The sequence below is a fragment of the Alosa sapidissima genome, chromosome 3 (genome assembly GCF_018492685.1).
Source record: "Alosa sapidissima isolate fAloSap1 chromosome 3, fAloSap1.pri, whole genome shotgun sequence".
Taxonomy (NCBI): domain Eukaryota; kingdom Metazoa; phylum Chordata; class Actinopteri; order Clupeiformes; family Clupeidae; genus Alosa; species Alosa sapidissima.
The window spans coordinates 35,650,274-35,675,273 of NC_055959.1; the positions used below are offsets into that span (position 1 = coordinate 35,650,274).

Below are 25,000 nucleotides of genomic sequence, written 5' to 3' on the forward strand. Positions count from 1 at the left end.
CAAGAGATTCCACCCCGTAACTCATTTTTTTCATGGGTTTTACGGGTTAGAGTAATGTTGTCAAATAAGCCATTACTTCAATTCATGTTTCCTTACTCTCTGACAACATATGGTGATCATTTTTGGAATGGTTACAGTTTATTTTCCATTATTTCCTACATACTGGACCTTTAACTAGTACACCCTAGAACTCTAGCGCACTCTAAAACTACACTACACTTTTGACTAGTACACTCTAGAACTCTAGCGCACTCTAAAACTAAACTACACTACACCAGGCTCTGACTTTGACCAGTACTTAAAACCTCCACACTCTCATCCTCTTGGTGGCAGAATTGATGTGGTGTTAATTGTTAATTGTTACCTAACGTCTGCTCTGCATTGTAGCCTAAATGTTATTCCTCATTTGTGTTAGTCGTTTTGGATAAAAGTGTCTGCTAAATTAATCAAATGTATGTATTTAAAGTGTAAAATGTTTTGGACTGTCCTAAGCCATGCTCTCCCCCTCCTGACCTGCAGGGGGAGACAGCTCACCTGGAGGCTGCAGAGTTCCTCCTCTGGAGAGGGGTGATCTGTCAGTCTGAAGAGCGTAGCAGGGGTCGGCCTCCTGCGGCGGATCTGAAAGCAGTGGCAGAGTTAGAGTTTATATTAAACCAGAGTCAGAGTTTATATTAAACCAGAGTCAGAGTTTATATTAAACAAGAGCATCTGTGCTGTGCTGCAGGAATTCACACATCATAGGCATTCTGAGACCTAAATCCCTCTGTGAGGAAAAGAGGCCGTCATCTGGCTGAACTCTGATCATAGGCCTACACAAGGTTTCTGTGAGGTGGATTTGATTTGGGTCTGATTTAAATCTGTGCCCACTTTCAGTGTTTTTAAATCCCATCATCAGTTCTGTGTGTGTTCAGTTACAGAAGACAGGAAGACAAACACTACATTTATTTAGATATTTGAAAACATCAATGAGAAATAAGAAAAAAGAGCCAAAAAAGAGCCTTTCATTGGGTTCCAGAGTACAGTATGTCACAGAGAAGGAGTCTCACGAAAGGATCGGAACAGAGAGCCTCGGGTGTGGATCAGAACTGAATCTGTGCCAGATGTGTTCCAGCATAATGACCTCCACTGACACTCTGTTGCCATGGTGACATCAGTGATGTTCCAGGTGTGTGTGTGTGTGTGTGTGTGTGGGGGGGGGTCCGGTCAGAATTACGTAACAGAGAGAAAAGAGAGAGAGAGAGGAGAAGGAGAAACATCCGCTTTGGCTGGGGTGCAGAGGGGACAGATTGTGAGATTATATTTGGAGCTTTCCTCCTGTGTCGCCTCCTTGACTGCTCTGCTCTGCTCTTTTTACCTCCAATTCTGCTCTGCTTTCTTTCATTCAAAACCCCTCTTCACATGGTATATTCTCTCGCTCCTTCTCTCTCCCTCTATCTCTCTCTCTTGCTCTCTCTCTCTTCCAATTCAACGTTGCTTTATTAGCATGACTGTATGTAGTGATGCCAAAGCACAAAAACAAAACAGCATTACAACCTGCACAATAAAAGAGCAACATTGACAACAATGAGGGAAAAAAGATGGGAAAATTCTCTCTCTCACTCTCTTACTCTCTCTCTCTGTCCATATCTCCATTGTTATGGTTTTATGTAAATAATTTCCCATAATGCAACACGGGCAAATGGAGAATCTAATCAGCAGCAGGTACCACACAAATATTCAACCATAACATAGCTAAGACATCTGATTTATGGTATAGACTCAAAGTGTTGTTAAATTTGATGGGGCTTATGCATTTCTGTAAGCGTTGGCACTGAGGAGTTTTACCTGTGTGTGCTGGGAGAGTGACACCTACCTTCCCTAATACAATACGTAAATGACTGGATACGTAAATGATTATGCATGTATGAAAAGACACGTGGAGGATTCTGGGAAAACTCAATGAGATTCTGTGCATGTCCAGCCTCCTACTTTCAATCCCACCCACATACATGTGCATTTAGATTTAAACACACACACACACACACACACACACACGCACACACACACACACGCACACACACGCACGCACACACACAGACACCCTCAAACACATGGCAACACATACTGTACTTATGGTGAGTAACTTTCTATATTTGTACTCCACCCACACATAACAAATGGTATCGCTCAAGGACACACACACATAAGCTTAGAAACACAGAGATGACCAACCACACACACACCAACACACCATGCAGTCTATCAGAACACACACACACACACACACACACACACCAACACAACAATGTACCAGTACCATGCAGTCCACCAGATTAACAGTTGAGTTAACCTTCATATTGAACTCTCACATGCGATTTAATGGATGGGCACTTTTATTTTACAACATACACACAGACACACACACACACACACACACACACACACACATGTACTGTCAACACAATTGTGACTTAAACTTCACCTTTATTTCAACTTCATAATTGAATTTGAAATGAACCGAAAATGATTCTTTTCATCTTCTTGATTAAATCCATTAATTTCCTCGCCTTCACAGTTTCACAATGAATCACTCAGTATGCCAGATGTAGATAGAACAGCGTGATGAGAGAGTTCTATCGTCAGGGCAACCGAATCCAGCACATCCAACCAGCAGGCTATACTTAGAAGCCTCATCTCATCACGCGGATGATGGCGCATCCAGCATCACTCATCACAGTCACCTGCATCAGGACCGCTTCACATCTGTGAGTAATTATACTGACGCTTATACTGCGCTCTGACACCGGCACCCAGGCGCGAGGCGAAAGAGAGAGGCGCACCACATGCTTTTCTCACACGCACTCCACTTCAGACTGACAAGGTGTTTGGACACAGTGGTTTGGGTTATAAAATGAGCATGTACATGCTTTTTCCATCATAGTGGAACTACGTTGTACGTAAAGTACAGAGACAGCGCTGGACAGAGAGAGCGACCCAACTGGGCATCTCGACGCTATCCGTTCGAACTGTTTATGCTAACACTATATGAACACAATACTCATTTTGGCAAAGGACATTTTTGGATGTTACAATTATTTACTTATATTTAGCCTATATACTTTGAGAATTTACTCAAAGACTCAATCTAGAGTCCTCCTACGGAAATCTGCATCGTTTAATGGAGATACGCTCATCATCAGCCATGTTTAATGGACATGTGGTCACTGCTCTCGTCAGTCTGAGGATCCTATAGCATCAGAAAGCAGGGGATGCCTCAGAAACACACTGGAGTCATGCTGGATTCAAATCCCAAACCTGACATTGTGAAACCCTGTCGCTTTGGATAAAAGTGTCTGCTAAATCTCTCTCTCTCTCTCTCTCTCTCTCTTTACTGAACTTCACTTCATTTTACTTTACTATGTCCTGGGCTGGCTGTGTAGAGCACAAGGCAGACTCAGTAGAGCCTTTTAATCTGACAAAGTTATACAAATGGGCCAGGCGTGGAAAACAATAGCTGTTCCCAGATGATGGGAACCTGAGCTGGACACAGATGAGCTGAACACAGGAGAGTGGGCCTGGGCTGAACACAGAGAAGCTGAACACAGGGGAGCTGAACACAGGAGAGTGGGCCTGGGCTGAACACAGAGAAGCTGAACACAGGGGAGCTGAACACAGTGGAGCTGAACACAGAGGAGCTGAACACAGGGGAATGGGCCATACTGCTGGAGATGAGTCTTTTTGTGCCCATTTTTCACTTTTACAACTTCTAAATTCACATTTTACCCTCTAAAAATTCCTACAAAGACCCAGCCTATATTGGTCAGGAAGAGACTTGTTCCTATCTGGATGAATGAGGACCTATGTATCTGAAACTTTCCACAGCTGCAGGTACTGAAGGCCCCCCAGCTTTGGGATATTCGCTTCATGCTCTACAGTATATCCACTATACTACTGCCCCAATAGCAATATAAACGTTTCCTTTTGGATTTACACAAGATTCAATCCAACAACTTTTGGGTAACAGTGCCTACAATTCCATAGCACCCAAAAAACATAAACATACCCAGTCACAAGGTTAGATGTTCCCTCAACCAAAAGGTATCCACAATCCCAGAAAGCCAAGAAATGTCATGGTGACCAATATTATTGCACTGACAATCCTGAGGTACCAGACAGTGGCATCAGTCCAGCCCCCCACCTCCTCAAACCTTTTGTGCGCATTGGCAACGCCAATGCAATCAGAATCACCTTGAATTTCTCCTTGGGGATCAATAAAGTATCTATCTATCTATCTCTACCTATCGAAAACGTTTGCAAATGTTCACAAACGTTCGCCAGGTTTGCCAATTTGAACACACTTTTAGTGACAGGAAGCCTTGTTAAGCCTGAAATACACAGTATGTTTTTGGTCTGATTTTAACCCAATTCATTTGTTTCAACAAACTTTAGAATCGGGCTTAATTCTCGTCCGCTCTTTGACATGCAGTTTGAGCAGGCTCACATCGATCAACACTCCTGGGTTAGATTTCGGGCATGTCAGAAATTTATTTATTTTTTATTAATGTGTGTGCTGTTTGACTGATTAGAACATGCAGTATGAGATACCATAACATACGTGACTGATTAGAACATGCAGTATGAGATACCATAACATACGTGACTGATTAGAACATGCAGTATGAGATACCATAACATACGTGACTGATTAGAACATGCAGTATGAGATACCATAACATACGTGACTGAGGACAAATGTCAGTCTCTGCCCTGCTTTCTGATTGTACTTTATGATTCCCACAACTGTGGAAACGTATGGAAACATGAGCACATTACCTCCATTCTCCACTCACTCCACTGGCTTCCCGTCTCCACCAGGATTGAGTACAAGGTTTCCCTCCTCACACACCAGTGCATCCATGGACATGGCCCCCATAGGTATTAGAAAGCTAGATACCGCATTGGTCACCAGAATGTACGTAAATAACGCCGCCATCTTGGTGGGGCAACAGTAACTGGAGGCCAATGGAGGAGCATGTGACTCTGACTGGAAATCAGACAGGTGTCTCTGATTGCCGGCAAGTGTTGCCATAGACAGTAAAGGTGTAGCCTCCAGCAATATGGCGGCCGCGTTTGCGATGTCACCTAATAGATCTCGACAGTCATTGCGGTATCTAGCTTTCTATATCTATGGCCCCCCCCACACACACACACCTCAAAGAAATGATCAACCCACAAAACACAACACGCTCCCTCCGCTCCACTCACTCAAACCTCCTCCACACACCCAGAACCAGACTCAGGACCATGGGAGATAGGGCCTTCACACACACACACACACACACACAAGACCATGGGAAATAGGGCCTTCACACACACACACCTCCACATACCCAGAACCAGACTCAGGACCATGGGAGATAGGGCCTTCACACACACACACCTCCACATACCCAGAACCAGACTCAGGACCATGGGAGATAGGGCCTTCACACACACACACACACCTCCACATACCCAGAACCAGACTCAGGACCATGGGAGATAGGGCCTTCACACACACACACCTCCACACACCCAGAACCAGACTCAGGACCATGGGAGATAGGGCCTTCACACACACACACCTCCACATACCCAGAACCAGACTCAGGACCATGGGAGATAGGGCCTTCTGTGCTGCTGCCCCACGTCTGCCCCACATCCACGAATGCCCTCCTTGACACCTTGAGGGCACCACAATCCACTGACTGTTTTAAAAAAGGTCTTAAGACATTTCTTTTTAGCAAAGCTTTTGGTCCCCTTTAGATGTTCTTTAAATTTTTCCTTTTTCTTCTTTTTCGTTAAACTGCTCATCTTTTTTGTTTTTAACCTGCAGCACTTTGAGATCTATGATGTATTATAAATAAAATGTATTATTATTTATTATTATTAACTGTTCCTCAGTTGCCTCACCTTACCCAACCCAATGGTCAGCAACCTATCAGCAACGTCTCTCTCCAATACTAACATTAAAAGCAAACCAATGAATACATTTATATTTCAGGAACTGATGAAAAAAGCTGCTTGCTCTCTGTTCTAATCAGACTGAGTGGTTAAGCGCCAGAGTCCAGACAGCAGGATCAGATTAGCGGAGGGGTCTGCGGGCGGTATGTACGACTGTAATCCAGCGTTTGAACTACGTGAGGAGAAAAGCACACTGGGCTTGACCTGCAGGTGTCACTTGTGCACCAAGCTGAAGGTCACTAGAGGTCATGAGCACTGTAAAGAATAATCTGCGACGAGCCACAAGCATATCCTTCAGGGACAACATAGTTCATCAGTCACTTCGGCATCCTGAACCAGTGCCCAAACAAAGAGACCCAGATTCAAGTGTGACTTAAGATCATTTTTCTGAACCCTCTCGTCATCTCTCTCTACCACTCATTTTCTCCTCACTGTCCTGACACATAAAGAATAAATGAAATAAAAAAACATACTATAAAAAACATATCAGCCTTCAATAAAGGAATCTCCATAAGAGACACTGCAGAGGAGATACACCCTGCCAGACACATATCAAGGGAGCATTTGAGTCCTTTGTTCATGTGGCTGCATATTTAAAAGCTCATTGTACCACATACTAAATCAATCCAAAATCGAGCTATCCAGACCAGGATAGTCATCATCAGATTGAATCCCTGGACAGGGACAGGCTTCCTGTACGTCATTAAAAGAGCAACCCAAGGAAACCAAAACCCAGATCAACAACATTCCTTCCAACAAACACTACTCTGAGCATTCTTCCCAACAAACACTAGCAAGTGTGAAAGCAAGTGTGAAATTACATTAATTAACATAGGGGACAAAGAATGAAGCTGGGTTTGTGTGTGTGTGTCTGTGTGTGTGTGTCTGTGCCTAAAGACTCCCTCTGCAATTTACAAAGAATCCTGATGTACAGAATCTGTGACACGCACACACACACACATACAGACACTCACACTGTTAGTGCATAGTCAATGACCTTGGAGTCTGAGGCCTTCAACACACCATTGCAAATTATTTATGACACAGTATATACTGACATTTAGGGGATGAGTTTCCTCTTTACCTCAAGACACACACACACACACACACACACACACAGTAATACTCACAGTCTCACGCACACAAGCGCCCGTGGTGCTTGGATCACGCACACAATCAGAATCTCCTCAGGGCATAGACCTACAGGATAATTATGTCTGCAACTGACAAACTCTGATATGAGTCACAAAATGATTAAGATGCTTAGAAAGACTAATATGTTTTCTGCATCAGGGTTTTGTTTAGGCTGAGGGATTCTTTTGAGTCATGAAATTCAACTCAATTATGACACCATTACATGCATTTAAAACACTATGGTGCACAAACTCTATGACTGGGGCAAATCTATGTTCATTATGACCATCATTTGTCAACTATTAGCAGTATAAGAGGAAGAGAGAGTGAGAGTATGACAATCTGTCTGTAACATTGTTCCTGCTGAAAATGCTGAAATTGGAGGCAAAGTAGCCTCTGACCCCTGCAGCTCAATTCCAGACCTCAAGAACTATGTTCTGGTCTTAGAGACCTCAAGAACTGTGTCCTGGTCTCCAGAACTGTGTCCTGGTCATAGAGACCTCGAGAACTGTGTCCTGGTCTTAGAGAAGTCAGGAACTGTGACCTGGTCTCAAGAACTGTGTCCTGGTCTTAGAGACCTCAAGAACTGTGTCCTGGTCTCAAGAACTGTGTCCTGGTCTTAGAGACCTCAAGAACCGTGTCCTGGTCTTAGAGACCTCAAGAACCATGTCCTGGTCTTAGAGACCTCAAGAACTGTGTCCTGGTCTCAAGAACCGTGTCCTGGTCTTAGAGACCTCGAGAACTGTGTCCTGGTCTTAGAGACCTTGAGAACTGTGAGAACTGTGTCCTGGTCTTAGAGACCTTGAGAACTGTGTCCTGGTCTTAGAGACCTTGAGAACTGTGTCCTGGTCTTAGAGACCTCAAGAACTGTGTCCTGGTCTCAAGAACCGTGTCCTGGTCTTAGAGACCTCGAGAACTGTGTCCTGGTCTTAGAGACCTTGAGAACTGTGTCCTGGTCTTAGAGACCTCGAGAACTGTGTCCTGGTCTTAGAGACCTTGAGAACTGTGTCCTGGTCTTAGAGACCTCGAGAACTGTGTCCTGGTCTTAGAGACCTTGAGAACTGTGTCCTGGTCTTAGAGACCTCGAGAACTGTGTCCTGGTCTTAGAGACCTGTGTCTTAAGGATCTGTGAGTAGTTGGAGAGGAACAAAGAGAAGGAACCCAATTTCGTTCTAACCTTTCATATTAACCTTGATAAAGGCTATTTACCGAAACGTTGGTCTGAAAGAAGTAACTTAAATAGAGATCAGAGTTGTAGCTACCCTGTCCTAGTTTATAAGACTTCAGTTCTGTTGACGTTCAAATAAAACAGAGCTAGCTCGCTACTCCCTCCCCCTCCCTCCCGTGCAATTGACACTCTCCTGAACGCCCATCGTTATTGGTTGGAACACTTTATTTTGCCTTTGAGAGGTTGGCAAGACTTGTTGGTAGCAATTGTTTTTGTGTGCAGATCTCAGAGCCTAGGCCGCCTACAGAGACGCATTTTTTTGACGGCATGCTTATGGAGCGGGCAGCTAGCGGATCTTTAGGAAAGATTAGATGAATGTGATCACTTATGTTTGGGGCCTTTTTTGGGCCTGCAATCACTGATTCAACCTTTAAGGGGAGGGGGTGGGACAAGTACCCCCCCCTGGGACAAGTACCCCCCCCCCCCCACTGTGCCCATTTCTCTGCTTAAGTGTTCATAAAAGCCACAGGCGCATGCAGCAGCACCTGGCAGCTCACTCTGAGTCTTCTGGATCCCTCACCATGTTACTGTAAGCATGACAGCAGCGCTAACATGCGGTGCTGCTGAAGGCATTTTCTAGCGTGCGGATGTCACACCATGGAGAAGCTGCATCTTTCACTGCAGTGATCTTATACATGCTTGCCACTTGGATTTCTGTCATCTCTTTTAGTTAATATTTTTCAATATTCTTGTCACTTTTGCACTTTTCAATTTTACATTTAGACAGTTTGTTTCAACAGAAAATGTTTATTGAGTTGTATACCATGTGCCATCATTGTAAACTTCTCATCTCGCCCCTAAACAACTTTCCAATTCACAGTGACACAGTAGTGATGATTACAGCTTAGATTATCTATTTTATAATTACTAACTATCTTGAGGTAAAGAGGAAACTCAGCCCCTAAATGTCAGTAAATACTGTATCATAAATCATTTGCAATGGTGTGTTGAAGGGCTCAGACTCCAAGGTCATGATAGAATTCCCTTAGATGGCCAATTATTGATGACAGTGTTTGACTATGCATTAACAGTGTGAGTGTCTGTGTGCGTGTGTGCGTGTGCGTGTGCGTGTGTGTGCGTGCGTGTGTGTGTGTGTGTGCGTGCATGCATGTGTGTGTGTGTGTGTGTGTGTTCTCAACCCTATTCTCAGAAACCATTTAGCAGACACCTTTATCTAAAGCAACTTTAAAGCAAGTACAACAACCATCAAGTTACAACACTATACACTGCCCATGAATGACTGTTCTATGTTGACTATGTGAGAGAGAGACAGAGAGAGTGAGAGCTTGTGTGTGTGTGCGTGTGTATGTGTGTGTGTGTGTGTGTGTGTGTGTGTGTGTGTGTGTGTGTGTGTTTGTGTGTGTGTGAGACAGAGAGAGTAAGACGTGTGTGTGTTTGTGTTTGTGTGTGTGTGTGTGTACTGTGTGTGTGTGTGTGCATGTGTGCGTGCGTGTGTGTGTGTGTGTGTGTGTGTGTCTGTGTGTGTGTGTGTGTGTGTGAGACAACCCAACCACAACATCAAAACACAAACATCTCATCCCTGCTGGCCTGCTGGCCTGCCGCCATGTCCACTGTGTGTGTGTGTGTTTTTGTGTGTGTGTGTGTTTGTGTGTGTGAGACACAAACATCTCATCCCTGCTGGCCTGCCGCCATGTCCACTGTGAGGGTTTGGGAATGTGGGAGGTGTCAATCACAGAATATAAGCTCAAGAGAGAAAGTTTCTGTGTAGCTTAAAACCAATGAATCAACTCTGTATAAGTCTCTCTCTCTCTCTCTTTCACTTTCTCTCTTTCACTCTCTCTCCCCCCCTCTCTCTCTCTCCCCATCTCTCTCACCCTCATGTCTGTGTTTTGCATATGTCAGAAGGAATGTATTTAATCATTCACCAGAAGCTGGCTTTATATATTTTGCGACACATCTCAGCTACATTCATTTACTATGAAAGTAAGCATTGCCTTGTCTTCTCTTTTACCCTGCTCCAGTCTTCCCTCTCTCTCTCTCTTCTCTCTCTCCACTTGATCTGTCTATCTGTCTGTCTGTCTGTCTGTCTCTCTGATCTCTCTCTGTGTTCAGTTGTCTGTCTGACAGTACAATTTCAATTTGTATGCTACTATTCTGGGATGTTGTTTTACTTCAACATATTCAAAATGCACTCATGCATTAGAGTTTAGGAACTATGCATGCATGAACATACACACACACACACACACACACACATACACACGCACATTCACAAACACACATAAACCACAACCATGCACCATAACACATGCATACACACAGATGCGTACAAACACAACACATTAACTTTTCATTCAGTCAAAGAGAAATAAATAAGCTTTTCACGAGCTGTGCCTGTGTGTGTGTGTGTGTGTGTGTGTGTGTGCCTGTGTGTGTGTCTGCATGTGTGAGTGTGTGTGTACGTGTCTGTGTGTCTGTGTGTGTGTCTGTGTGTGTCTGCGCGTGTGAGTGTGTGTGTGTGTGTGGTGTGTGTGTGTGTGTGTGTGTGTCTGCATGTGTGTGTGTGTCTGCATGTGTGTGTGTGTATGTGTCTGTGTGGTGTGTGTGTGTGTGTGTGTGTGTATGTGTCTGTGTGTGTCTATGTGTGTCTGTGCGTGTGAGTGTGTGTGTGTGTGTGTGTGAATAAATAAGGCTTTCAGGGGATAGCCTCCCCTCTGTCTCAGGAGTGGGTTGGAGGCACCCCTAGGTCCCCTCTCCACATACAAAGGCCCAAAGATCTGCTCATCCATGTGCTAACACTCCAGCCGCCACTAAAACCTCCCACAATACATCAGTAATCACAAGGTTGTTCATCCAAACACAGCCACAGACAGACACACACACACACACACACACACAAGCACACACACACACACACAAAACCATAAACTCGCATTATCTCAAGTCAAGTGAAAAGTTTCTCACGGCAGCCAGAATGTCAGAGGGCAGGTAGCCAAAACTGTTTCTGAGTGAGGATGTGATGTTAAAATATGTGTGTGTGAGGGTGGGTATATCAGTATCCGTGTGTGTGCGTGGGAGTGTGTGTGTGTGTTTGTGTGTGTGTGTGTGTGTGTGTGTGTGTGTGTGTGTGTGTGTGTGTGTGTGCGTGGGAGTGTGTGTGTGTGTGTGTGTGTATTTGTATGTGTGTGTGTGTGGGCACGAGTGCATGAGTGCATGCTTTAGCTGAAGTTGGTAAACAGCAGATGTGGCATGATAGATTTGCCCCCTGTGCCCTTGTCCACAGACTCTCAGCATTCCTCCTCCACATAGCTGTTTCGCTATACTGGATGTTGCCCTAATACACTGTGACCGAAATCAGCACATATTTACACACACACACACACACACACACACACACACAGTGACCTGAACCAGCTTGTAATCCCACGACCATCTGACCTTAAGGTCACCTAGAGGTCACTGGAGTGGACACTGCTTGGTGCCAAGAGTGCCAGTCAGCCAGGCCGATAATGAGGGCAGGATATTGCTAATCTGTAAATCTGTAAATAAATTAGTAATTAAAGGATAGTCTCTGATGATCAGTAATTAAAGGATAGTCCCTAAATCAGTAACTATAAAAGAAAGTCCCTGATTGATATTTGTTTTAGGGCCGCTTTAAGTCCGGAACAAGGACCGAACCAATGTTCATGTTTATTTACATTGTATCCATTTGATCAGGGATGGATTTATGTGCACAAGTGATAAGATGATATGCAGTTTGAACAAACAGTTTTGAGAATTACCATTCTGATCTGAGAAAAGTGGCAAAGTAACTGAGAGAAACATACAGATGGTAGGCTATGCTATGCTGTCCTCTCTCTCTCATCCTCTCAATGTTGTAGATGTCCATATTTTCTAACTGACTTTTAGACTAAATTGTCAGACCAAAATAGTAATTAAATAGGCTGTTTCTCCTCCTCTCCCCACGTGCGTCCGCAGCTAATTTTAGGCTATTTATTGTCCAGTTATTTTTCTTCTTCTATAGTAGCTAGCTGCCTTAACTTCCTGTAGAGGGTCCGAAAGTCCGAACCATCTAAGAGTTCTCATACTGCAAACGAACCGAACCATGGTTCAGTTTGATCCAGAATGAGACACCCTCTTTTGGTCGGACCAAAGTTTGGTCTTTTGATCCGGACCGTGGTCCAAGGCACTTTTCTCACCTGCAATTTTGGTTCAGACCAAACTGAAAAAAAGTCTGAAGGTCCGGACCAAATGAGGCAGGTGTGAAAACGCCCTTACTTACTGTGTTTCTTCCTGACCAGATCCCTTTGTCTCTCTTTCCCTCCTGCCCTCCTCATGTTCCTACCTTGAGCCCTTGTGCACTTGTACCCTTGTACCCTTGTGCACTTGTGCACTTGTACCCTTGTATCCTTGTATCCTTGTGCCCTTGTATCCTTGTGTCCTTGTGCCCTTGTGTCCTTGTGCCCTTGTACTTTTGTGCACTTGTGCACTTGTACTTTTGTGCACTTGTGCCACTTGTGTTCATTATTCTCTGTATCTTTTGCTCTTTATAACTCTTTCGCTTTTCTTAATGATGGCAAAGGGCTCACTTGTTGATCAACCACCTTTCTTAATGACTTGAACTATTTTCTGTCCCATCGCACACAATAAAGAGATGGATGCATGTTTGCATGTCCTATTCTATAATCTGTCACACACACACACTTACATACAACATTAATGTAACATTATTGTCATGCTGTTGATATTACTGTAACATGATTGTGTGTGTGTGTGAGAGAGAGAGAGGGAGGGAGAGAGAGAGGGAGAGAGGGGGAGACAGCGAGGCAGAGCCTTCTGTCTCTTTGATGCTGTGTGAAATGACATTAAATAACATAGGAAACAAAGAATAGAGCTGGGTTTGTGAGTCGTGTGTGTATGTGTGTGTGTGTGTGTGTCTTTGTTCCCTGTGTGTGTGTTTGTGTAGCTGTGTGTGTGTGTGTGTGAGACTCCCTACATAATTTCCAAAGAATCCTGAGGTTATTCAGAAACTGACTTCTATGTATGTCAATTACTCAGACACAAACACACAAACAGTCACTCACTCACTCACACACACACACACACACACACACACACACACACACACACACACCCTGCACTTACCATCTCTACTTGACGTGGGTCCAACTGGGTCGGTACCGCTGATGGAACGGAGAACTGTATCTTCCTCCTGTCCTTTGCCTCTTCTCCCTCCATATCAGCAGACAGAAAGGGCTCCATCACTCCGTCCTGTACCTCTGTGTGTGTGTGTGTGTGTGTGTGTGTGTGTGTGTGTGTGTGTGCGTGTGTGTGTGTGTGTGTGTGTGTGTGTCCTCTTGCTCTCGCTTTGGGTTGAGGCTGAGCCCTGTCTCCGTGATCCAGTGAGAATAGACCAGCAAGAGTCTGGTGTCCTCAGTTCATCAAGGGAGAGTAGCTCTCTGCTACAGAGTATACAGCAGATAACTCTGTGTTTTACACCCTCCTTCTCTCTCTCTCTCTCTCTTTCTCTCTCTAGTGTTCAGCCACCTACTCTCTGTTGATAACTAGACTTCTCTGTCTCTGTCCGTCCTCTCTCTCTCGTACTATATCTCTCCCCAGTTATCTCCCTCTCCCCCCGACTCCTCCTCCTCCTCCTCCTCCTCCTCCTCCGTGTTTCTCTAATTCAGGTGCCTCTCTGACCTTCTCTCTGTCTTAGCCCCATGAGAGCGGGAGCACTAAAAAGAAAAAAAAAGAAAAAAAGGATTGGTTCCTCTTTCCTTCTCTTTTTTTCTGTCAAGCTCAATAACTTTCACTCGTCACACTCATTTTCTTCCCCCAGAATGAACGTGAATTGAAGAAGCAGCAACAGCGCGAGGCACGTAAACAATTCACAGAGTTCCAGCTGAGCTCACACTGTCCTGTTCTCGCTCTCTCTCTTTTCCTCTCTCTCTCTCTGCCCTGTGCTTATACTCATCCCCTCATCCTCTCTGTGATCTGTCCATCCCTCCTCAGTTCCTCATACCTGCACTGTGAATGTGTCTGAGGGAGATGGGCTGATGAACTGAAAATTCAGTGGGTGGGAGGGATAAAGAGAGAGAGAGAGAGAGAGAGAGAGAGAAAGACACAGGGAGAGAGAGAATGAATGAGAGAGAGGGATGATGGAGAGAGAATTAGAGAGGGAGGGAGATTCTTCGAGAGGGAGGGGAAGAGAAAGAGAGGAGCATGGAGAGGGAGGGTCGGAGAGACAGAGAGAGGGACAGAAAGAGAGAGAGAGAGAAGGAGAGAGAGGGGGGTGGAGAGACAGAGAGAGTGAGAGAGAGTGAGAATGTGTGAGAAGGGAAAAGAAGGGAGGGTTTTGTGAGAGTAAGTCATTAAGGGTTTACTGGTTCAAGATAAAAAAAAAAACCTAAGTCCTCAGTGTGTGGGTGTTTGTGTGTGTATATGTGTGTGTGCATGCATGCAACAGCTAGATTTGTGTGAACTGGGCACTGTCAGTGTGCTCTGCATTCTAATATTGAAATTGATCGTGGCAGCAGCATGGGGTGTTTCTGAACACATGAGAGATATAGAAAGAACAGAGAGAGAGAGAAAGAAGGAAAGAGAGAAAGAACAGAGAAAGAGAAAAGGAAAGAAAAAACAGAGAGATGAGACACAGAGAGAGAGAGAGAGAGAGAGAGAGAGGGAGAGAGAGAGAGAGAGAGAGAGAGAGAGAGAGAGAGAGAGAGAGAAAGAGAGAGAGGGAAAAAAGGGAGTGGGAGAGAGCGAACACAAGAAAGCTTGTAAACTCCTGTGAGCCACACACAGCTGTAACAGGTAGAGAGATAAAGGCCCAGATCGTTATGTGAGCCACACACAGCTGTAACAGGTAGAGAGATAAAGGCCCAGATCCCCTCCGCCACGCTTGCCCGTCTGGCCATGAGCAGCTCCGCATCTGCCGCCTCCCACACATGCACTCAGCGCTTGGCACACAGGGCGCCCAGCAGAGTTACGAAACGCCGCTTTAATCCTGGCGCATCAGATCACCAGCAGACTCACTTAAATACAGAGACGGAACAGTGGTTGCTTAAAATAGAGCACTTCGAAGAAATAGGAGGTTTTAACAACATGGAGAACAAAAGGTGAGTTTTTTGATGTGTCCAGTTAACCCTGGAAACTGTGGCTTGTTAGTGGAGTGCTGACAACATATAAGCCAACATCTGTCAGCATTCCAAAGGTCATTTCAGTTTATGTGTGTGACTATGTGTGTGTGTGTGTGTGTGTGTGTGTGAGGGGCCGCCTAGGCCATAATTCATACTATACTCTCTCACACACACTACTATTCTCTCACACACACTACTATTCTCTCACATACACTAAACTCTCTCACATACACTACTATAGTCCCTCACATACACTACTATACTCTCTCACATACACTACTAAACTCTCTCACATACACTACTATAGTCTCTCACATACACTACTATTCTCTCACATACACTACTAAACTCTCTCACATACTGTACACTACTATAGTCTCTCACATACACACTACTATTCTCTCTCACACACACTACTATTCTCTCACACACACACTACTATTCTCTCTCACATACACTACTATTCTCTCTCACACACACTACTATTCTCTCTCACATACACTACTATTCTCTCACACACACACTACTATTCTCTCTCACATACACTACTATTCTCTCACATACACACTACTATTCTCTCACACACACTACTATTCTCTCACATACACACTACTATTCTCTCACATACACTACTATTCTCTCACATACACACTACTATTCTCTCACATACACTACTATTCTCTCACATACACTACTATTCTCTCACATACACACTACTATTCTCTCACACACACTACTATTCTCTCACATACACACTACTATTCTCTCACATACACTACTATTCTCTCACATACACACTACTATTCTCTCACACACACACTACTATTCTCTCACACACACACTACTATTCTCTCTCACATACACTACTATTCTCTCACATACACACTACTATTCTCTCACATACACACTACTATTCTCTCTCACATACACTACTATTCTTTCTCTGATTGCCACGTCCTCCCCACAAGGCCATGGGCGAAATGTACACACAAGACGAAGAGAAATGAATACCCTTAAACAAGAGCAAACACAAGGACTGTCAATCAAACACTAACACTATAAAGTAATAACTTTGAGAAATACTTCCATGAGTTCATAAAGCCAAAATCCTTATTCCTGTTACCAGTTTTTCTTGTTCGTTTTGATACCTGTGTCAACTCTAACATCACATTCTCAAAACAGTTAACACCTAGCCTGGCTAGCGCCACCACTTCTCAATGAGACGTGGTCTGGGAACCAAACGTTAATTTTCTCGTATTTGAAAAAAATGCCCAGATCCGTTTATTGGGTGCCACGGATGTCTATCAAATGTGTCTGTGCATAGCTCATCATCGTCTTGCTTTCCCCCTTGTTCTGTGATTGGTCCCCTATCTCAGGCGAAAATTTGCTCCATGGTCTCCAGGCTGCCTTAGCAGCGTGAATCAAATCGCGCGCAAGGCAGCATGGGAACACCCAGGCTAGTTAACACCTGTGTCTGAACAAAAGCACTCTGGACAAAATTACACATTTTGCTTGCAAAAGGCTGTTACTCTCTCAAAACACTTAAAACATGCAGCAAAAGCAAATCTTGCCTTCAAACTCTACAACTTGTTGCCAATTCAAAAACACTCTTTAAATCAGTCATTACACACTGGACAACAAAATGAGCATTTTTGCTATGTCTGTTCCATTACTTTCTCATTTTTCTGGTATCAGAAAAAACTGAGAAAAGACAAAATGTACTGAATAAAAAACGTACCCATAATCTTGGTCACGTGTTTTAGCAATCTCTATAGAGTTTGGGGCTTTTGAATGACACCTGTGCTAACTGTTTTGCAAACGGTGTGAGAAATGTGTGAACCCAATGAAAATGTGTGAACACATTCGCAAGAGATGACTTCTGCCGTGCAAAGAAAGTAGTCATGAAGACCAAGTGGATTCCAGTTTACTTAAGCAGGTAAAAGCAATCGAGAAAAACTGTACTAATCAATCATTACACACTGGACAACAAAATGCAAAATCTCAAAATGAGCATTTTTGCTATGTCTGTTCCATTACTATCTCATTTTTCTGGTATCATATAGTACTGAATAAAAAATAATTTATTCATTCCTCCCAAGACGTAACTGTCATTGACATGTAAGGCATACAGTAAACACTTAGCAAGATACAGTAAATTTAAATAATAGGGTCTTTAGTCAAAACAGACTAAAGACCCTATCGCACAGCATATTATTAGACAGAACTAGACAGAACACATTGACTCAAAACATATGCATAACATAGGCCTACACAACGCAATATTCATAGGCTAGCCTACATAATTTATCCACATATCATAAATATAGCCTACAACAAATGCTAACATCATAAACGCACAGTAGCCTTTAACCTACACTTTCAAAAAGAAGAGAAAGAACGCTCTGAGGAGGAGGCCACTGAAACAGGCACGCAAAGACAGATGAATAAGTTCATCTACCTCGCTGAAGAGAGCTCTTGTTTGTGGATGGAGCTTACTAAATATCCATGCCACCTTTCACCGTGGTGCACCGAGACTCCCCGATAACACTATGCATAATTTTAAGATGAAGATTGAGGCGGCCCGTGTTCCTTGGGAAACTCACGGTAATATTCAGCTACTTAATATGGCATATTGTCGTACCATAAAGCTAGCGTCATAGGATATCCCCCTCCGGTTTGTTTTGTTAATTTGTTTAGTTTTTGTTTAGATCTCCCAGGTCTAATGTAACATGTTTTAGCGCATACCGGTAAGACTAGTATAATAGACAGTATAGAATAATAGACAGGGGGACGGAGAGCTTCTTTTTTTTCTGATCGTGAGTGGTATGACACATATATACGCGTGCTTTCCTGCAGTCCACGGCTATGGGCAATACAGTACTTTGTCTAAATGTGCATTAGATTCATACTTGCAAATAGCAACACAGAACAGACATCTCTTATGTATAATGAATGATTGCTGATTGAAGAATTGTGCAAAAGAATTCACACAGGTGTATCAGAGATTCAGACTTATGCAAGGAATCTATACCACCTGTGAAAAGATGTTTTCCTTTTGTTTAGAACGGAAAACCAATAGAGTTTGGGGCTTTTGAATGACACTAGTGTTAACTGTTTTGCAAAAGGGTGTGAGAAATGTGTGAACCCAATGAAAATGTGTGAGAGATGACTTCTGCTGTGCAAATAAATCACGAAGACCAAGTAGATTCAATTTTACTTAAGCAGGTAAAAGCAATCGAGAAATATACATAAAATATACATAAAATCCTCCATCTAACTGGTAAATCAAATTTAAAAATTCAAGCAGAGTTGAAAAGGACTTATTTGGGGCAGCTGTGGCTTGCTGGTTTGGGCTTCGGGCTTGAAACCGAAGGGTTGCTGGTTCGACCCCTGACCAGTAGGCAAAATGTGGGCAAGGGAAGTGGTTGAGCACTGCCCTCCCATGCCTACGTTCACGGCTGAAGTGCCCTTGAGCAAGGCACCTACCCCTCACTGCTCCCCCGAGTGCCGCTGTAGCAGGCACCTAACCCCTCACTGCTCCCCGAGCGCCGCTGTAGCAAGGCACCTAACCCCTCACTGCTCCCCCGAGCGCCGCTGTAGCAAGGTACCTAACCTAGCCTATATCAATACCCCCCTCCCCCCCTCAGTGTTGTGAGGGGGAAAAGGACAGAGGGACCTTAACCTTTGATTTGATACTTGTGTTTCTGTAAGATTTCACACTTTTGAATGGATTCTCCTGTGTTTAGCCTAGCTCGAGATGTTCCTTATAATTGATACTTCTAATGCAGTGTGAATTCACTCTTTCTGTTTGACACTAATCTAGTTCCTAAAGTTCTTAGTAGTTCTTATTATTTTATACTTCTGTTTCAATAACTAATGGTCATGTGTTGTATGACGTTAGAAATGTTCTTAATGTCCTTGATTCTTAAATAAACCATTGTATTGTACCAAGTCATGTGTATGTGCAGAGAGGGTGTATGATACAATCAGATTATGATACTGTGCAGGTATAAATGTGTGTGTGAGAAAACAACTGATTGTCTCTTGGGTGCACAGACTGTCTCTGTATCCTGATTGCCTGATGCTTATGAGACCTCTCTGCGCAGAGATTAATAAACTACTAACGAGAAAGACAAACCTTTTTTCAGACTCTCAGTATCTATACATTTTAAGCTAAAAATTCTTCCACAGTGTAGGCAGATGAACTGAGGTGTGCCCCCCCCCCCCCCCGCCCCTTATCTTCATATCAGAAAGTGGGCAACCCTAGCTGCCTGACAGATGTCACGTACATCATTCTCAGAAACTGTTTAAATGTGAGTACAGTGACATTGTCATCTCTCATATGGCTCTTGTGCTGCTGCCTGTCTAGCCACAACAAAAAGCTGTGTAACTGATATCTCAGGAAGTGTGAGATCTGTCAAAAAATACACACTACTATCAGATTAATTAAAGCTGCAGTTGGCAAGATTTTTTTGATCACATTCACTGAAACCGACACTATGCTCCGACAGAGCAACATAAATCAGCCGGTTTTAGAAAAAACCTGCACCTCTACCTCCACCTAGAGCCTGTTATTTGTTTTGCAAAAATCCACAGCTCCCGGTTCTTCTGGTCCAATCAGAGCAGGGCTGTGTGAGATCTGACTGTCAATCACAGTCTGGTGCAGTCTGGTGCGCACTGACGAGCACAAACTTGATGAGAGGATGCTCGGTGGTAGTGGGGGAGGCGCATGAGAATTGTAAACATTCAAAATTTTGGCTAAGTCCCCTCAATCTGTCAGACTTGCCAACTGCAGCTTTAATATAGGCTACATGACTGACAGTGGCTCTAACGAAAAGAGCAGTCTCTGTTGGGATAGTAATGGCAGACAAAGGTATTATAAGAACCATTTTGAGAGCTTTGATGGCAAATAAAGATGTTTCCATTGATTATTTAAAAAGGGTATGAATAATTTTGGACATACAAATGTTAAAAAATATATAATATGACAAGTGCCTTTTTAGGGATTTAGGGATCTATTTTAAGCCCTCTGCTGTTCTCCCTATATATGCTGCCTCTTGACTCCATCTTTAACAAACACAACATTCAATATCACTGCTATGCAGATGACTCTCAGTTTTATCTGCCATTAACAACGGAAAGTTCCTGCACTTTGGAAAGCCTGTTTTAACTGCTTTAATGACATAAAGAGTTGGATGGCTACAGATTTCTTACAATTAAATGAAAAGAAAACAGAGATCATTATTTTGGTCCACTCAGATCTGTTGCTAAGCTAAGAAATACACTTGGGCCACTGGCTGTAAATTGCCACAGTGAGGTCAGAAATCTAGGTGTTTACTCCTCTTTGAATTTCAATAACCAAGTCAGTAGTGGTAAATGGAAAGATTTGTTCTACTAAGAACATTAGCTAAATTAAAGCCCTGGCTCTCATTGACTTAGAAACAATAATCCATGCATTTGTTACATCTAGGCTGGACTATTGTACTGTAACTCTCTGTATTAGGTCTGAACCAATCTACCCTTGCTAGACTTCAATTAGTCAAAAATGCAGCAGATATCTTACTGGAACTGAGAAACATATGCTCATAAGTCTAGTGCTGGCAACTCCACTGGGGTTACCTGTCAAATACAGAATTCATTTTAAAGTTTTACTTTTTGTTTTCAAAGTCCTAAATTGGATGGCACCACAGTACATCTGTGACCTTTTAAGTCCCTACTGTCCTTCTAGGCCACTAAGGTCTTCCTCGCAACATCTTCTTTCAATCCCCAATGCAATCCTAAAAACGAAAGGGGATGGGGCTTTTTCTGTTGCTGCCCCTCGACTCTTGAATAATCTCCCTATAGAAATTAAGTCCTGTCCCACTATCAGTAGCTTTAAATCAAATGTAAAGACCCATCTATTTTCTTTGGCCTTTAATGTCCATTCATTTCTCAAATTAATTTGTTTGTTTATTTAACTTATTTCTATTTCTTTTCAGCATTATATTAACTGCCATCTTTAACTTTGCTGTACATTTTGCTTTTCTATTCTATTCTATTACCAGGACAATTACTTAACAGGTTTTATTACATGTTTTTTGAATTATGAGGTTTTGTTTATTACATTATCAGATTCTAAATATTTGTATAAACAATTTGTTTTGATTGCGTTGCCATCATTGTTGTGCATGTAACCACAACCACCACAGACTGTAAACTGTTAAAGTGGTTGACAGGGCGCCCTCTAGTGGCCATACTCTGACATTATAATTTACCACCAACCAAGGAGTAGAGTAGGATACTGCTGTATAAGAACATAAGGCTAATTGAAATCCATGTAGACCAGTGTTTCTAAAAAACAAAATAACAGATAACCTAACTCCTTAAATATCCTGGGGGGGGACAACAATAGAAAAAAACAGGCCAACTTCAACCAGTGGACAATAGATCACACTATGTATGGTAGATATATCTTTGGCTGCACTAATGCAGCTATTCACAAAAATGTCATACAGGCTTGCTGAAATCAAAACTGCAGTGACAAAAAATGCAGCAACAAGACAAGGCTGTGTTCCATGCTCTCCCTGAAACACCTGGAAGATTTCCTGACGTTTCGAGGCAGAACTTGGCTCCCCAAACGAAGGGTCCGTCCACACAACAGTGTTTTTTTCTTATTTTTTTTTAACCGGTAAAGTTTTTTAATGGTTAGGCCTTGCGTCCACACAACCCCGGCATTTTAGGAGGCCATAACCAATCTTTTTTGAAACGGGGCTCCAGAGCGGGTTTTTTAAACTGCCAGTTAACTTTTTCCGTGTGGACAGCAAAGCTGACATTTTCAATGACGACATAGCCCAACCCCTGAACCCAGCCACCGCCTGCACAGTGTACCTTTAACTTAGTCATCGGTTGTAGTAGGCGAATATTTTACTAACGCATGTTCATTTCATCGAAGTACGGAATCATTCAGAGTAAACATTGGTCTAGTGTTATCCAATTGTATGCAGTGAGATTTTCAAATGCATGCTTGGTGCTGCCCCTCGAGTTGGGCCATTACATTGTTCGTGGCCAGACCCTTAATCTTTCTAGATTACCAGGGTCTGGATTTTCCAGGCTAGTGCAAAGGGTGAACTAACCTTAATATTTTCAGTATCACTTATCCTTCGAATTAATGAGCTATTTCCTTTTCTGACTAAATCTTTAATAACAATCTCACACAGTGCACTTTGCAATTCATGATTTATGCCATCAACCTTTTATTGTACTGTTACATGGTGTTTTGTAATGCATTGTCCTATAACAGTCCCAAAACGTTGTTTTAGCACTTCCAGCAGGAAAGATCCAGTTTCAAAACGCAGACGAGAGGTCAACTATTTCGGAGAGAAAATAACTATAAATCATACCTAGCGATGCTTCTAGCAACTCTGACAAGCCACCAGTAACTACGCCAGACATATAATATTTACACGCACACACACACACGCACACACACACACACACACGCACACACACACACACACACACAATCGTGTATTCTCTGAGGAGACTGCAACTAACATGGTCAAAAGGGACAAACAGAAATGGTTGTTTTCTTTTGAGCTGTACTTCAAATGAAGGAGTCCAAAAAAGAGTCACATTTTCTTGCCAGGTTGAGTGAAAGAGAAAGAGAGAGAGAGATAGAGAGAGAGAGGAGAAGGTCCATTCCGCACAGGAGTAGAAGAGAGCTGTCTGTACAAACGTGCCAGCCCTTTCCAGCACGCCACTAGCACCGGCACCAGGACGCTCTCGTTTCTTAAGAGCGCTCATACTCTTCATCGTCATCATCATCATCATCATCGTCATGATTTCCTCTTTTGTTTTGCATTTTGTTCAAAGCATCAGCAGGTTCCCAGTCAGACTAGCAGGCGAATGGAGGGAGTCCAAAAAGAAAGACAACAAAAGGCAAGAGAAAGAGAGAGGAAAAAAGAAAGAAAGAAAGAAAGAAAGAAAGAGGGAGAGAGAAAGAGAAGACAGTGCATTTCTCTGGTTTAAACATCCAGCTGAATCCACGTGGACTCTGGTTTGCTCCCTAGGTTCAAGTTTTTAGCTTTTAAGCTTTTTTTTCTTCTCTTTTGTTCAAAGTTCAGTCAGTTCTCACATTACAAACAATCATTTCCAACAGCTGTAGCAGGAGCGCCGTCTCCTGATCAGTCAAGATCGGTCAGAGGATGGAGTAGGGTGGGAATGGAGAGGTCAAGGGTCAACTCCCTTTACTCAACCCTGTTCCTCCTTTTGGGGGTGGGGGGTGGGGGGTTGATCCGATATGGGGGGGGGGGGGGGGGTCTCTAATCACAGGCCTTGCAGGGGCTTCCATCTCCCCAGACCCTCATCTCTCCCACAGCACCGGTGCAGAGAGGAGAAGGTGGATCACCTGAAACCCAGTGATGGCCAGCGGATTGTGGACACAGAGAGGCAGAGCTGCCACCCCCACCCCACCCCGACCCCACCCCGACCCCCACCCCACCCACTGCCTATCCCCATCACGGAGGAACACCAGCAGTCTGATCCCCTCCAGCGTCTGACGGGCGCCGTCACCAGCCGTGTTGGCAGTCTTCATGGGCCGCTGTTCACTAATACAAAAATAAAGGGAATGCCTGCGGAGATAGAGCCAAGACAACATTGTTAATCACGGATACTTTAACAACATTTTAATGTTTTTTCTTTTTAATCACGGATACTTTATAAAAAAAAACATTGAAATGTTGTTAATCACGGATACTCTATGAAATAAAACATTAAAATGTTGTTAATCACGGATACTTTATAAAAAACATTAAAATGTTGTTAATCACGGATACTTTATAAAAAAAACTTTTTTAACATTAAAATGCCATTCCCTGCTTTTTCAAGGTTTCTCAAGTTCTCAAGATTTCAGAATAATTTCTAGGAAAGAAAAAAATCAGACAAATTGTGTAATGTCAATTATAATACCATACAATAAAATTATATTTTTATATTTTCATCAGTGACCAAAATTATCTTTTTGTTGGGCGACGCAAGTGGAATAATAAAGATGGACAAGTACACTTTGTTAACAAAATCTCTAGGATGGCAAGAAAGTGAGTGTCAGGTCTGAGAGAATTATCAAGGTCAGACATTAATGGTAGTAATGTTAATATATAATACACAACATACGTTTATGGCATTTTCTACCCATAATTTATGCTATTATTGTGAACTATTTAAAAATGTATGAGTATCACCCAGTGAGTTTATTTCTCCCGCCACTAGGGGTCAGTATTGTATGGGAAAACCTGCTGCAGCATCATCAGTCACCAAACACTGCAATCTACAGGTGTTCATACAGACAGCTTTTCACTGCCTGAGACAGTCATCAGATCAACTATGCTGACCTGTCTGTTACGTTTCTTAGCCTAAATAGTGTATCAGAGATCACAACTGAACATGTCAAAGTCACAACTGAACATGTCAAGCGGTTTAAAGTAGAGACAAGTCTCTAAAATCATCAATGCATGCCTAGATTGAGCAATGTTGCAGGGCAACCACATAACCGGTTCCATGTGTTCCAATTGGATGATTA

At 43.1% G+C, this 25,000-nt stretch overlaps 2 protein-coding genes across 4 annotated transcripts in view; both read right to left on the reverse strand.

Moving 5' to 3' along the window:
• LOC121704980 (protein phosphatase 1 regulatory subunit 1B-like) overlaps positions 1 to 13,900 on the reverse strand; it is a 39,546-nt gene extending 25,646 nt beyond the window's left edge. For both annotated transcript variants that reach the window (XR_006030691.1, XM_042085610.1), the window contains exons 1-2: positions 13,451 to 13,900; positions 535 to 618 (exon numbers count right to left, since the gene is read on the reverse strand). Coding sequence is in view for 1 of the 2 variants with exons in the window: in XM_042085610.1 (XP_041941544.1) it covers positions 535 to 618; positions 13,451 to 13,567 (201 nt within the window). In the remaining variant the exon portion in view is untranslated. The remainder of the gene's footprint in view (positions 1 to 534; positions 619 to 13,450) is intronic.
• Positions 13,901 to 23,908: 10,008 nt separating this feature from the next.
• Positions 23,909 to 25,000, reverse strand: part of LOC121704965 (suppressor of cytokine signaling 7-like) — a 25,322-nt gene continuing 24,230 nt past the window's right edge. For both annotated transcript variants that reach the window (XM_042085574.1, XM_042085575.1), the window contains one exon: positions 23,909 to 24,053. The gene's annotated coding sequence lies outside the window, so the exon portion shown is untranslated. The remainder of the gene's footprint in view (positions 24,054 to 25,000) is intronic.